Source organism: Protobothrops mucrosquamatus, unplaced genomic scaffold (genome assembly GCF_001527695.2).
Source record: "Protobothrops mucrosquamatus isolate PMUCROS unplaced genomic scaffold, P.Mucros_1.0 scaffold4023, whole genome shotgun sequence".
In the NCBI taxonomy this organism is placed as follows: Eukaryota; Metazoa; Chordata; class Lepidosauria; order Squamata; family Viperidae; genus Protobothrops; species Protobothrops mucrosquamatus.
The window spans coordinates 41,114-57,197 of NW_015389960.1; the positions used below are offsets into that span (position 1 = coordinate 41,114).

General features: G+C 41.1%; 1 protein-coding gene across 1 annotated transcript in view; it reads left to right on the forward strand.

The window, feature by feature from the left end:
- The window catches only part of SLAIN2 (SLAIN motif family member 2), a 34,680-nt gene that overhangs the window by 3,278 nt on the left and 15,318 nt on the right, over window positions 1-16,084 (forward strand). The window contains exons 2-6 of the mRNA XM_029286547.1: window positions 2,387-2,535; window positions 3,903-4,067; window positions 5,038-5,196; window positions 8,431-8,790; window positions 14,126-14,263. Of these exons, the coding sequence (XP_029142380.1) occupies window positions 2,387-2,535; window positions 3,903-4,067; window positions 5,038-5,196; window positions 8,431-8,790; window positions 14,126-14,263 (971 nt within the window). The remainder of the gene's footprint in view (window positions 1-2,386; window positions 2,536-3,902; window positions 4,068-5,037; window positions 5,197-8,430; window positions 8,791-14,125; window positions 14,264-16,084) is intronic.

The window sequence follows — 16,084 nt, forward strand, 5'->3', positions numbered from 1 at the left end:
GGGCCTGGCCTAGGGAGGATTTTAAATTGGGTTTCTTAGAAATTTTAATTACCACAACTCTAAAATATTGGTTTTAATTTGGTTTTATTCGGTGGGGTTTGTGGGTTTGTTTTTGTTTTTAAAAAATGTTGTGAGCCGCCCTGAGTCCTTCGGGAGAAGGGCGGGATACAAATTGAATAAAATGAAATGAAAATGAAATGAAATGAAATGAATCTATGGATTGGTCTTATGGTGCATAGACCGGTTTCGGTTGTTATCACATCTGGTGCAAGTTGGTCATACAAAGTACCACCACATTACAATGTGTGACACTTTAAAGTTAGTCTGTCATCTGTAACCCATCCAAAAGTCTGAGAAATATTAAGCATGAGTCTGGAAATTATTCTGAAGAAATGGACACACACAAAAACCCATACTAGCTTTATTGAGAAGTGATACATTATCCCCTGTGAATAGCATTGTTGTCAATCAAACCTAGATTAGATAAATTAACAAGCAAGAAGGTTATTTAGCACACTAAAAACTTTTAAGTATTGATGTATACTGTGCTCACTTAAAACAGGCATGTCAAACTGCTGGCCTGCGGGCCAGATGAGTCACGCCGAAACCGTACCCACCCTATTGCCGGCAATGGGGAAAAAGTCCCGATATGTCGCGCGACGTCGCAAGTTTGACATGCCTGATTTAAAGTGCATCAAGGTAAAGATTTCCCCTGTCCAGTCATGTCCGACTCTAGGGGACGGTGCTCAGCGTTGTCCGAAGATGTTTCCACAGTCATATGGCCAGCATGACATAATGCTGCAATGCAGAGCGTGCAGTGAAACACGGAACGCTGTTACTTCCCACCAAAGTGGTACCTGTTTATCTACTTGCATTTACACAGCTCCTTGCTAGGTGGGCAAGGAGCTGTGGAGCAAGGAACAGGAGCTCAATCCATCATGTGGCGCTTGGGACTCAAACCTGGGCTGTTAGCTTTCCAGCTGAGAAGCTCAGATTGTTAACCGCTGAGCCATCGTGTCCCCGTAAAGTGTGCATATAGGTCAGTGATGGCGAACCTTTTAGAGACCGAGTGCCCAAAAACTAGCCCTGCCCCGCCCCTATCCCGCCTGCCCGCAGGGCCACTCACCGCCTCCAAGGCCCGCCACAGATCGCCCAGGCAGCCCAGCAGCACCATGGCGGCCATGCCCTCTGCCTGCGCCCCGCAGCATCAACTGTGTGCGATGGGGTGTGAGGGCAGCGTCTCTTGTCTACGCTGCCTGGCTGCCATGTCCTTGGCTGCACTGCTCCACGTGGGTCACGCTCGGGGGCGACTCTCCTCCAGGGGGGCTGCTGGTGAGGAGGGGGCATGGGGGGAGGCAAGGCTGGGGCAACAGCACGTGTGCCCACAGAGAGGGCTCCGAGTGCCACCTCTGGCACCTGTGCCGTAGGTTCGCCACCACTGATATAGGTGTTAAATAGGGGGAATTGATATTTCATTCATAACTAGTTACAATTGCAGAATGACAAAAAGTTACAAATATAACACAGAATGGAGAATAGCAATTCTACAGGGTTTATGCATACACTTTCAATGAACAATGTATACAGTTTTTGTCATTCTTTTTCCTATGTGAGTTTTTTTCTTCTCATTGAAATGTATAAGCGTTGCCTTGGCGGTAGACTCTTTGGAATGGGATGACTGATTTTGTGCCTTTTATTTTTCTAACATAAGATCCAGTGGAAGACATTTTTATTAACTGAGACTTTAAAGATATTTTTTAAAACTTAACAAGTCTGCCCATTTTTTGGATGATCCCACTCCAATTTCCTAAACCGTATTCCATATAATTTCTGAGTGTTTATTTATGCACAGAAAAGGCTGGTAGATATGTTAAGAGGCTGTTTTGTTGTAGGAATTGTTTTCACAGTTCCCATGCTTTATAGTGAATTAATAAAATCTGATTTTGCATTCTAAAATTAATATTCATCTGATTTTTTTCTGGAGAGCAGGCAATCTGCCCATCAATCAATTACACTGCCTTAGTGCTGGATTGTAGGTGACTACAACGTGCATCATACAGCCAACAATAATTAAACAATATAAAATATAAACTTTGTAGTATGATAATGAAACGGAAAGTTACGTGAGGGTTCCAGAATCAATTCCAAAAAAGCTGGATCTTTTTGCTTCTGAAGAGAATGTCTTTATTCTCTGACTATCTTGGTTAGATGGGCACATTTGATCAGGGAAGGGGCAGTCTCTTAATTTTCCAGCATGCTGAGAAAAAAATGCACTTAAAAGAAAACTGTCTTATCTTTTTTTGTTAAAAAGAACAATATACTGAAGTTCTAGTTTGACTGTACAGTATATCCCTATGTAATGTTTGTGTGTTTTAATTTCCACTAGGTTGTATATGTCACCAAAGAAAAAAGTGACCCCAGTGCAAAAATCAATGAGTCCACTTGTTTGGTGCAGGCAAATACTGGATTATCCAACTCCAGACATTGAATGTGCGAAAAAGTCATTGATCCATAGGCTTGAACAAACCATGTCAGGTGAGCTTCTGAAATTTTTTTTTTTATGCTAACTTGTTTTGAACAGGGTGTATGTTAATATACTTTTTTTTAAAAAAAATAGTTACGTTCCAGTGAAAGTTAGCCTGTTTTAAATCCAATTCACATTAATAGGAAGGTTATTATATGCTTTTTTGTATTAAAAATGCATGGGACACAAGTGTCCAGATATGTTGTAGTTATTGTCTAATAAGTACATCAGCCTGGCAGTCTTGTACAGTTATCATTTTATTTTAAATGAATTGGTATCTGGGGAAATGGCATGTAAAATAATAATCTGCAATATTTTTTTTTTGCAAAAAAAAATATGGGGGGGACATTAAATAACTGAAATAAGTAGAGAAGATGAGATGACAATTTCCTGGATGGTTACATTATCAAAATTGAATATTAGCGATTGCCAAATTAAATTTAAAAATCAAAAATTAATGGGATTGTACTGTAGAGAGTTTGTGCTATTAACAAGGTGAAGAAATGCATTAAAAATATCTCTAAATTGGATGATAGTTCCCATTTAACAATTATTTTTGACCATATCCAATGTTACTATTTCTTTAAGATATGACAACAAAATGTCTACATTAGTCATATATTAGATAGCAAGATGAGTGCTATATAATTTCAACAAACAAACAGCATTCTCAGTTGGAATGCTGAGGGGAAATGGAGAGGCTTCCAAGCTGAGCCATGCTGGCTCAGGAATTCTGGGAGTTGAAGTCCACGAGTCATAAAAGAGCCAAGGTTACCTACCCCTGCTCTGGTGGATTTATGGATTTCCAGTTTTTTAAAAAAAAATGTTGAAAAAGATCATCACACCTTAAGATCTTGATGTTATTGCCTTAGATGTTGCTTGATTACAGGGGAGAACAAGGCGTGCCAAATCTCCCACAATATTTTTATGGGTAATTTGGCCTGAAAAATGCACTGCTCCCTGTCTTCTGTTTTGTTAATTCAACCAGGACTAAAATTGAACCTAATTTTTCAATAAGCAAAACTGAAATGACTTAAACATAAAGTAATAAAAACAATAACTTAGATAATTTGACTGTAGTATTTACCATGGGAAAATAGTAATTAAAAGTTGAAAATTATTTACTCAACTTGGTACCCACATTCTGTACCTCATAACATAGTATAAGACAGGGGTGTCAAACTGCCGGCCCGCGGGCCGGATGTGTCACCAGGAAACTGCGCCTACCCCATTGCCAGCAATGGGAAAAAAGCTCCGATACGTCGCGCGACGTCACGTGGGGAATTTGACATGTCTGGTATAAGAAATAAAAATCAGAAATGCAATTTTAAGTGCTGTGAAACAGTATATGAATTTTCTTTTCTTTTTTTTCATACAGCTCTCAAGAGACACAGCCTATATAGTAATCCATTCAACACTGTCAATTACACAAACTCCTATAGCCAAAGTGCTGGCAGTCCCTACAGCACTGGCTTCAGTTCTCCTTCCCCTACACCAGTGAAAGGTCCTTTAGTAAAACAGCTTATATATCCTAACAACTCAGGTAAGAGTCTCATATCTAAGTTGCAAGTGATAACCAAGAAAAACGTATTAGCTCTTAATGACTTCTTTTATTTCAGATGTTTGGATCTATCTCTGCTTATACAGCTTATGCAGATAAAGCACTATATTAGCAATTTTTAATGATGTCTGAATAATTTTGAGCTGTAATCCTTATATTGCTTATATTGCTGTACATTTCCTTCCTTCCTTCCTTCCTTCCTTCCTTCCTTCCTTCCTTCCTTCCTTCCTTCCTTCCTTCCTTCCTTCCTTCCTTCCTTCCTGAATATGCCCAAATCCTGGTCAAGGTAGACTACTATATTTACAAATGTGTTAACGTTATTTTTTATATTGATTCTATTTGGCATTTATAAATTCATCTTTTGTAGTGGAGGTACTATTTTAAGTGCCAGAATTATTTTTCCTTAATAGCAAAAAATTAAAATTAACATACAGTTATTATGAAAGTGGTAAATGAAGAGTTGCAGAAGTCTAAACAATAAAGACTTGTTTCAACTTTCCTTTAAAGCACTTTTAAGAGTTTCAATATTTGCCCCAGTTAGCACTGTTCCTTTAGAAGTTCACCCAAATCCTGCACATCGTAGATTGATTGGAACCTAACTTGAAGAAAAATGAGTTTATTTCTCAACATATTTGAATTCTTAGAAGTTTTTTCTTTCTGCCCTCAGTGTTTATTTATTTATTTATTTATTATATTTTTACCCTGCCCTTCTCCTTGCGGACTCAGGGCGGCTAACAGCCTAATAAAAACAAATACAAAAGTACAAAAATACTACCATTAAAACGTAATTAAAAGGAAATATTAATTTGGCCTTTGTTATTTTAAAATTGTTTTAAAACCCAACTAAAAATACCCCTTAGGTATTTATAGAACCCCTGTTCTATAAATCATGCTGATTTATAGGGATGATAGGGATGTCTTTGTTTATTAGTTTGTTTTTCTTTTCTTACAGGTCATTTCAAAAGTTCAGATCGAAATCCTCCACTCAGCCCACAATCCTCTATAGACAGTGAATTGAGTGCTTCAGAAATGGATGAAGACTCAATAGGATCGAATTACAAACTAAACGACTTAACTGATGTGCAAATTTTAGCTCGGATGCAAGAAGAAAGTAAGTAGTTTTCATATCATAAAAGTAAAAATGTGATTTTTTTCCCCTGTCACATTTAGCACATTTGCTTTTGTCGATAAACTTCAAGGCCATGTTAGGAAACAAAGGGGTTTGGGAAGCATATAGGCCAAGAGAAATGGAAAACAATAGGAAAAACTAAGAGGTGAAAGTAAAAATAGAGAAATGATCCATCCATTTATGTTTCCACATAGCAATTCTTTCTAGATACAACTTTAAATAATTGCTATAGTACTGTGGTAATAAGCTGATAGCGAAGTGGGAACATTTTGGAAATTTGACAAATTTCCTGGCTTCTAATCACCCAAAAGATTGTTGGAAACTCAGATGACATGCTGGTTGTAGCTGAAGACATGATCTGGGTTTGAATAGACAGTTCTTAAAGCACCACCTTCATCTCCCAGCACATTTGCCAAGAAGGATGGAAAAGTCTATATATGAGCTACTGTTGCATTATTATCTTTCTGTAGCAGACTGGGAATTAATCAGAGTTAATACCGTAATATGTATGTTCCTTGGTTACGGTCCTCTTAGAGAGCTGCATTGGGGACAGCATTACCAGGCAAGATTTCAATTCGGATTTACAGAACAATTTTCCCTCAGTGATTGCCATCGAGGCAACCTAATTGAAGCTAGTTTTATAAAAGGTTGTGACTTTGTGTTTGCTGCACTGAGTAACTTATCCAGAATAAAACAAGAGACTTGTGAGAATATTTCCACTATTTTTTTTTTCTTCATGTGAACTTCGCTAAAAAAAAAAACCTTAAGTCTTCATTATGTTTGCTGGATAAAATGTAAAGCTGTAGATTGGCTGGAGAAAAATATACCAGTTATAATATCAATTACTTGTAATTACGGTGTCATCCAACCTAAACCAAAGCCAAAGCAAAGAGGGATAGCAATTGGACCAATCCTGCAAGATGTCAGGAAAATGTCCCCTCTGCCACACCCATAGAAAAAAAAGTAAAATGTGACATGTTCAAGTTAGGATCTGTATACTGCACGAGCCAGAAAGAGGGCTGAGAAAATATCTACAGACCCCTCACATCCTGGACACAATCTATTTCAGGGGTCCTCAGATTTGGCCACTTGAAATTGGCCATATTAATTATAATCATTACTGCTCAGCAGGGGTCTTCAAACTTGGCCCTTTTATGACTTGTGGACTTCAACTCCCAGAATTCCCCAGCCAGCCATGCTGGCTGGGGAATTCTGGGAGTTGAAGTCCACAAGTCTTCAAGTGGCCAAGTTTGAGGACCCCTGATCTATTTCAGCTTTTCCCCTCAGAACGCCGCTATAGAGCATTGCATGCCCAAACAGCTAGACATAAAGATAGTTTTTTCCCCCGTGTCATCATTCTTCTGAACCCTTAATTCCCACAGCACTGTCTCATCTCCTCATCTTTCCTACTATCTTCTCCTATTGGTTTCTTATGCTTTATCAATTGTTGTTTGTAACTTATGATTAATGATTGTAATGATGATTTATGATCTACCACCTATTACTTGCTGTTTATATGTACATTTTGAATTTATGGACCGGAGACAAATTCCTTGTGCGTCCGATCACGCTTGGCCAATAAAGAACTCTGTTCTATCCTGTTTACATTTTGTCAATAGATATTTCCCAGCTTTTGTTTGTGTCTGTTTATTACATTTCTGTTTAGCTCAGAGATCCCATCATACAACTTCTCCACAGAATTAATCTTTCAGTATACAGTAGCATACAGTTAATACTGCCAAGACGATTCTGGATTGAGATGTTGTAAGCACAACAATCAAGCTAGTGTGTTGTTTTCTGGCTGAATAACATGGAGGCAGATTGTAGCCATTTGGGGTTGCGTGTCATTAAGATCTGAATAATGCCCCGCTTTGTCTGTCCATCTGCTGCTGTGGAAGCTGCGAAACATTTGATTTCTGAGTTTATTAAGAGCCGGCCTAATAAAGTGTGGTTAAATATTGATACGAAAAATGTAGTATTGGTTAAAATGCTAAATTTGGAACTGATGTCAAATCCACATTGCTAGACCATTGCTTTCAAATCTAGTCTAAATCCTGGATGCTAAGGTGATATCCAGATCTAAAATAGCTGGTGCATAACTTAACTTTGGTTCATTCTAGATCAGTGATGGCGAACCTTTTAGAGACCCAGTGCCCAAAAACGCCCCGCCCGCTCCACCCCCACCTCGCCCCCATCCCGCCCCGGGCCCCGCCTGCCCGCAGGGCCACCCACCGCCTCCACAGCCTGCTACAGATTGCCCAGGCACCCCAGCAGCGCCATGGCAGCCACACCCTCTGCCTGCGCCCCACAAAATCAACTGCGCACAACAGGGCATGAGGCCGGAGTCTTGTCCCCACTTCCCAGCTGCCATGTTCTTGGCTGTGCTGCTCCACGTGGGCCGTGCTCAGGGCGACTCTCATCTTGGGGGGCTGCGGGTGAGGCGGGGGAGGCGGGGCTGGGGCACGGTGCGCGTGCCCACAGAGAGGGCTCCGAGTGCCGTCTCTGGCACATGTGCCATAGATTTGCCACCACTGTTCTAGATAATCCATGCTTCATTTGGCCATTGCTTCAGAGATATTTCCTTACCAATGCCTTCAGCCATGACAGCTAAGGTATTGCCTGTCATGGTTTCGACAGACAGAGACGAATAAAGCAAAACTCCGAGGCTTGCAAATTCCTCAAAGAACTTGTTTATTAGTTACAAAGTATCGGCATGTCAAAAGTGAAACCAAGTCTGGAGACATATTGTAACAATTCCCCAATTACAAAGTTAAAAAAAATTCTCACCCTTAAAGCTAGGCAAGCGACTACGTTCCCCGATACATCTTCTCGGCGGGCTTTTTAACGCAACGCCCAGCCTGCAGTCTCGGGAGCAGCCAATGACCTTGGTTCCCACGGGACAAAAGATTATTTTGACAAGCGAAGCACCTGGCAACCACTCCCCATCTCTCCGTTCTGTGTGTCAACCAAAAATGAGTAGGAAAAATGGCTTCAGCCATGCTCATTTGTGGAGTTGACAGTGCCTTTACTGGAAACGTTGGGCTACAGTATCCAGTGGTGTTTCTGCCTTGAAAATAGCCCACGTTGAAAGATATAGCACAGTCAAAGGTCAGCATAGGAATTGTTTTATAACATTTTTATAAATCCAAATGTTCCTTGTCTGTACTAATCTAAAAAGGGGATTGTACTTCAGGCCATGTTCTTTCTGTTCGTTAGGTCTTCGGCAAGAATATGCAGCAACTACTTCTCGGCGTAGTTCTGGTTCTTCGTGTAGCTCTGTGCGGCGTGGAACGTTTAGCGACCAGGAACTTGACGCCCAGAGCTTAGAAGACGAAGAAGACAGCTGCCACCATGCAGCTCACCCACCTATGAATAGGTTCTCTCCATCACCCCGCAATTCACCCCGACCTTCACCAAAACAGTCCCCAAGGAATTCTCCCCGGTCGCGATCCCCTGCTAGAGGAATTGAGTACAGCAGAGTGTCACCTCAGCCCATGCTTAGCCGCCTGCAGCAGCCTCGCCTTTCACTTCAAGGACATCCGCCTGATTTACAAACCACCTCTGTAAAAAATGAAGGTAAAAGACTCTTGTCTTCAGTTTTAGGTACGGAACGTTCCAATAGCGGTCGTGGTGTGTCCCCAGTGGTATGGCAGCATTTGAAACGCTGGTTGCGAAATCAGCAGCCCTGTAAATCGGGGGGTCCCAACCCCCGGTCCGTGGATCGGTACCGGGCTGCGGCATGCCAGCAACCGGTCTGCGCAAACAAGCAAAGTCCCATCCGAGGGATGCAGGCAGCACAAAAAACCACGCCCCCTCTGGTCCGTGGAAAAACCTCTCTCCACGGAACCGGTCCCTGGTGCCCAAAAGGTTGGGGACCTCTGCTGTAAATCATTGAAATAACATTTTTAAAAAATGTGCCGTGTATTTGGCATGATAGTCAAAGACACTGTTTCTAAGATCTATCATATACATATTGTACCGGAAGGAAAAAATACTGTCTCCAGAAACTAGGTTTGTTTTTTTTCAAAGTTCAAAGTAGAAAAATACTGTTAAGAGTGAGCTATATATATTTCCTAATAATCTCATTACAGTACAGAAGAAAAATAACTAGGATGTTGCTTCTATTATCATTTTCCTTTAAAAGTTAGTATCTTTTTAATGGAATTCAATGAGATATGTAAAAGCACGTGTAGTAAACAAATTTTTTGCTAAGAGACCACAAACAGAAAGACTCAACGCGGTTATTTTACTGTTGTTGTTGGATGTTCCTGCCGCTCCCCAGTTCTGTTACTGTAGATCTCTTAAGGCATGTTGCATTGCTAACTCTACTTTGTGAAAGGGGACCGATCAGACTGTACCTCATATAGCACTGTTTAAAAACGATTGCATTCAAATTTTTCATCTTCCTGTTTGCTCCCTTTCATTGCTTGCTTTAAAGCTTTCTTTCAGTTCTGTATATCCTCTGCAACAAGTGAAATTCCAGCTAATTGTTTTGTTGGCAAGCTGAAAGTTAGTTACCAGCTAGACTTAAGACCTGAGGAAGAATTCTACCATCCTTATCAACCAAACAGTTATTTGCATTTTGAAAACGTAATTCTTTGACTGGCAGATTACGAACCTTGAGCTCTATGATCAATTTGAACTCACTTATTCTAATACTATAAATTCCTGCTCCCTCAGTTAACAGGAAACTGTTCAAAAAAGAGCAACACAGAAAGTCTGGAACATATATTTTTCTAAGCAGATCATATCATTTATAGATGATAAATGTAAATCAAGTGAAGCAATGCATGACTTGTACCTAAAATGGGACAATTTAAAAAAATGTAGTGAAAAATTCTTCTAAAGTCCAACAGAAAATAATTTATAGATCCCAGAGGAAGTGGGTATGCCTGTTTGTCTGAAATATGGAGGGCGATATCTTGTACACTTACTCTTTGGTGACTTGCACCTACCCTTTTCACATACCTACAAGTGGTGTGGAAAATGCTCATCCCTTGGCGCTGCACTCTGTGTTTCTCCTATGCTCTCTGCCACTAACTCTTAAATAGGATTTAATCTCGATGGAAAAACTATACAGGGTGGGTGGAAACGGAAACCATAAGCTAGATAGGGGCTTGGAAAGGTGAGTAACAGCAATGATGGCACTTAGTTGGAATGGCAGGTGATGGCACACATGTTCCGCAAAGCATGCGATCAGCACCACTTGCGTATGCAGTATTTTATGGTTCTTGATAGTCTTGCTGCTGCAAAAGTAATACTGTGGCTGAAAACCTAAACTATCCTTTCTTTTAAATTATGTTGGCGTACCTCATGTTTCCCTGCATGCAATGCACATCCTTGCGCCGTGAGTGAGCAGCTGGTTGAAAGAAAAGGAGAGTTTCCGTTAGAAGTAGGTTGCAAAATTCTTTAAAAGGATCAGGAAAATTAATCTGAGTAACCTGCCTATTAACAAATTAAAAATACACAGCGTTACTGCATCTTTTAGCTAAATTGAGGAATTCTCAAACATGCTCAGTAATGGATAGGGGAGGGGGCAGTCTTTATTTGTAAGAGACGGGCCCCATCTATTTTCCTCTGTACTGATTATGCCAGTGATGGCGATCCTTTTAGAGACCGAGCGTCCAAAAACAGGCCCCGCCCCACCTCACCCCCACCCCACTCCCTGCCCCCTGTCTTGCCTGCCCACAGGGCCAACCACCACCTCCACAGATCGCCCAGGTGGCCCAGCAGCACCATGGCAGCCACGCCCACTGCTTGCGCCCCGCAGAATCAACTGCGTGCGACGGGGCACAAGGGCGGAGTCTTGTCCCTGCTGCCCGGCTACCATGTTCTTGGCTGCGCTGCTCCGCGTGGGCTGCGCTTGGGGGCGACTCTCCTCTGGGGGGGCTGCTGGTGAAGTGGGGGCCGCGAGGAGAGGCGTGGCTGGGAGGACAGCACGCGTGCCCACAGAGAGGGCTCTGAGTGCCACCTCTGGCACGCGTGCCATAGGTTCGCCACCACTGGATTAGGCAGTTGAAGAAAAGCTGGTAGCTGCTATTAGATCAATTTGCCCAATGTACAAAGTCAAAATGGCAGTAAGCTCACAGTGATTCTATATTTCTATAATTAAGTTCCAGTCTCTATATCAGGGGTGTCAAACTTGCGACGTCACGTGACGTGTCGCGACGTATCGTGACTTTTTTTCCATTGCCGGCAATGGGGTGGGTGCGGTTTCGGCATGACGCATCCAGCCCGCGGGCTGGCAGTTTGACATCCCTGCTTTATATAATTCACAGACTGCTAATCACAGATAGGTCATAATTTGTGGGGGGGAGTAATCCCATTATTCCCTATAGTAATTACTACTGGATGGGATAGAGGGCTAGACAGTCGCAGCAGTATGAAAGTATGTACAGTATTTGTATATATCAGATTTAGATTCCAAAATAATGATTCTCGGCACAGTTCAGGAGCAGGAGGCGCTAAACTTATTTGCATAGCTCTATTCATCTTTATCCCTGTTTGCATTATTTTTCATCTTTTGAGCTTTTGCTTTTGCTTTTCTTGCATTGATCTTAAAAAGGGATACACCAACAAACAACAAGAAATATTCCCTAACTCAAAAAAACCCATAAAAGTTCATTATATGTCGCGATCAGTGAAATATATTTCAAGCTTAATTTTACTTAAAACTATAAATTCTGGGGGCTCCAGCAAAAGCTGTCAAGGAAACTCAGCATAGTTGATTCCATTATATTTAAGAAATTATTTGTGTTGTTTCTTAGTTCAGATGCTGATTTGCAGCGATAGCTGAGAAAGTTAAGTTTACGTGATTTTTAGTATTACTAAGTCCAAAAGCTAGGATTCGTTTTTGCATTGGTCTACTACTTCTAGTGGTGCACTACTTCCAGTGCATATTCCAAATTGTTACATATCTCCCTTTACGGTTCAGTCTAGTTTCTAACAGTTTTTCAGACAAAATGCCAGTTGTCATTTGAGGCAGACAACTGGCCCGTAAATCTTTTTTAAAATTCCCAAATCTGCTTGAAATCATGATACCTTAACAATTGTTGCATTGGAGAGTGTTTCCTTTGCAGAGAAATAACAGGCGAAAATAATATACAGAGAACGCCATTTGATTTATATCACTAAAGAGTGAAAAATTAAGATGATGCAGATTTGTTGGTGATATATTACCTCAGCGGTCCCCAATCTTTGAGGCTTGGCGGCCTAGCAGAGGGGAGAGGGGAACGGGGCTGCGCAAGCAGTGGGCCGTTGCGCACATGCACCTCAACTTGCGTGAGCAGAGGGCTAGTGCACACAGCCATGCGCGTGCAAATCAAGTTGAGCTGCACGTCCGTGTGCATGCGCACTGGCTTGCCGCTCGTGCAACTCGAGCTGCGTGCATGCCAGCCCGGCGCTTGTGCGGCCCGGTTGCAAATAGGCCGCTGTGCTGCCACTCACACACACACACACACACACACACACACAAAACTGTGGTTTAGTGAGTGAGAGGGGCAACACAGCCGAGGCCCAGTAATGGACCATGGCCTGGAGGTTGGGGAAACCCTATATTACATCATAGCAAAATAAAGTCCACCACACAATGCATTCCATGTTTTGAAAAATTTAAATTCATATTTAATTTATCGGACTATTAGACAGTTATGATGGATATCAGTGTTAATTTTTTTCTTATAAGATTCATAAGTCTCATTATATGCCTAGCAAGCATATTTTTTAGCTAATAAAGATGATTTCACCCCAAATCTGTAGTGATCATTCTACAGGCAAATCAATACTGCTAGGATGATGGAGAAGAAATTTTGAGTACAAGGCCATATTTGTTCAGAGCTATGGAATCTGTTACTCTCCATCACTGTAGGGTTTTTGAAAAATGTTAGCCTAACTCAGGGGTAGGCAACCTTGGCTCTTTTATGACTGGTGGACTTCAACTCCCAGAGTTCCTGAGCCAGCCATGCTGAGGAGAAATGGAAAGGTTTCCATGCTGAGCCATGTTGGCTCAGGAATTCTGGGAGTTGAAGTCCACGAGTCATAAAAGAGCCAAGGTTGCCTACCCCGGCCTAACTTGTTTCCCATTATTTCTTTTTAAAAGTATATAGCATTGGTTTTCAAAATAAATAGGGTTTTGTACAATGGTGTCAGCTGGTAAAAGCTGTTCCACCAGAAAACAGATTGTGAATGTCTGAATCCTTCTCTGTATTCTGTAAAATCTGCTCTAGATTCCTATCATATCTAATCAGCCAGAACAGATTTGGGGCAATTATGGGACTTTGAGGAAATTATTGCAAAGCTCCAACTCACTAAACCTTTTTTTTTGTCCAGTTGTATATTGCTAGTTTGTTCCTTATTTATTTTGGTATCACAGTTCTGACTCAGAACTACTTCTACCTTACTTTATGCAGAGACTGGAATTTAAATAGATAAATAGGTTGCCATCTGTTGGATATCCATTCACCATTTTGAGAGAATGGATCAACACACTAGGCCAGGGGTAGGCAATCTTGGCTCTTTTATGAGTCGTGGACTTCAACTCCCAGAATTCCTGAGCCAGCATGGCTGGCTCAGGAATTCTGGGAGTTGAAGTCCACAAGTCATAAAAGAGCCAAGGATGCCTACCCCTGCACTAGACTGTTTTTCCTAAAGTAACAAATATCAGTTAATTTTTGCTCTCTGGGAAGGTTCAGACTTTGATAAAATGTAATATTTTGGATAAAATGTTCACTTGCTAATGCTTTAATTGATAATGTATTGCTTGACAGCTAAAATGTGTGCTCTGGAGGCCTGTACGTAGCCTTTCCCCCTCCCTCTGGGCCTCTGTACTCCAGGTTGCAATGGGTGGTAGAAGAATGCAGTCTCCTGCATTAGACGGTATGTTGTGGTATGTTGTTATCTTTCTTTAATACAGAAAAACTAAGGCGTAGTCTTCCAAACCTGTCCAGGACATCTAACATCCATGTTGAGTCTGTGAAAAACAGTAGAAGTGATTCAAACTTCCAAGTGCGAAACGGAGGAATGCCTCGTATTCAACCTCAGTCCTCAGCCAGTAAGTATCTTTACGGTGATGCTGTAAACGCAGCTTCTGAAAGAAGACTGAAAATTGTAGCTGCGTGTTTACAGTTTCATGGTAAAGGGATGAGATGTTTCATGCGACCAATGCTAACTTAGCCAGATCTAATGTATTTTGAATGAATGATTTTTTTTTCTGTCCCACCATTGAAAACATACACATTTTTTGTCCCAAGTTACTTTTTTTGCCTTTGATACACATTCCTTTCTTTCTAGGTTTACCTTTCTAGGTAAACTAGGTTTAAATTTAGTAATTCTTTAAGCATTCAATATCATCAGCATATATAATGTGCATATTTAATTTAATATCACACACGTATCCTACCTAGGATTTAAAGTGTGCTACAGGTTTTCGTGCAATTTGCAGCTGTGAGATAAGATAAGATAACCTCTATTGTCATTTTTTACTGTGGGCATGATGACACACATCAAAAATGAAATTTAGTTGCCCGCTCTCAAAAGTGAACACATACACGACACACACCTAAACATACTATGTACAACATATGTATAAACCAGGGGCCTTCAAACCTGGCCCTTTTATGACTTGTGGACTTCAATTCCCAGAATTCGTCAGCCAGGCATGCTGGCTGAGGGATTCTGGGAGTTGAAGTCCACAAGTCGTAAAAGGGCCAAGTTTGAAGATCCCTGGTGTAGACCTATAGCCCTACATATATATATCTTCAATATAATACAAAAAATATTGAAAAGCAATTTTATTTTTGCAGTTAATGCCTCAATACTGTTTTGGGGGAATAAGATAAAGACAGTGCATTGTGCTCTGTGTGGCTTCTCTTAAACAGATAAAAGTACAGCGGTTCTCATTTCATACTTTAGACTGGTTTCCTGAAATGTTTACCCGAATAAAGGCAGAATAAAGCATTTAATGTTGCTGATTTCACAAATATTTTTGTCATCTCTGCAGATCTTTATGCACTGAGCTCTAAGAACTGCACTAGATTGTTTGTCCAAATGCATTTTTCTGCAGTTAGAAATTCTTGTCTTACTGGTGTCCCTGATCACCAAAATCAAACTGAACATATTCATGGTTTCCATGCTCAGAGCACAGATGTCTGCAGAGGTGTGCAGATGTTTGGGGCGGGGTTTACTCACTTTTTGTTAACCTTCAGTGCTTTTATGCTTACATGTACCATCTACATGCCCGCAAAGTAGCACAATATGCTGAACACAATAATGTAATTAATGATGTAGCCATTGTTTGAGCATGTTGATTTGCTTTGCATCGATTATGCTAAAGAGTGTCCCTCGGGCTATGGGAACATATGTAGAGGATGTATTTGTAAAAACAGACCTTTGACTTTTCAGGCAATATTATTAATTGCCTTGTATGTTAGGACATGTGTCTAGAGGGGCAGGTGAATCCAGACACACCTCTAATATACGGATACAAAATATATACTGTATGTATTGTAGAACCGAGGTTTTCAAATTTGGAAGGAACATGGAAACTTACCAGGCATGACCTTTGGAAGCTAAGGATTAAATTACACTTGATAGTAAACATGAAGCTTAACATGGCATATATTGTTGCTTAACTGTTAAGTAATAGTGACTGGGTAGTTCATTCAGAATCGTAGCACTTGTAGTGAGATTAATATCTTGCCTAGTTCAGGGGTAGGCAACCTTGGCTCTTTTATGACTCGTGGACTTCAACTCCCAGAATTCCTGAGCCAGCCATGCTGAGGGAAAAGGGAGAGGTTTCCAAGCTGAGCCATGCTGGCTCAGGAATTCTGGGAGTTGAAGTCCACGAGTCATAAAAGAGCCAAGGTTGCCTACC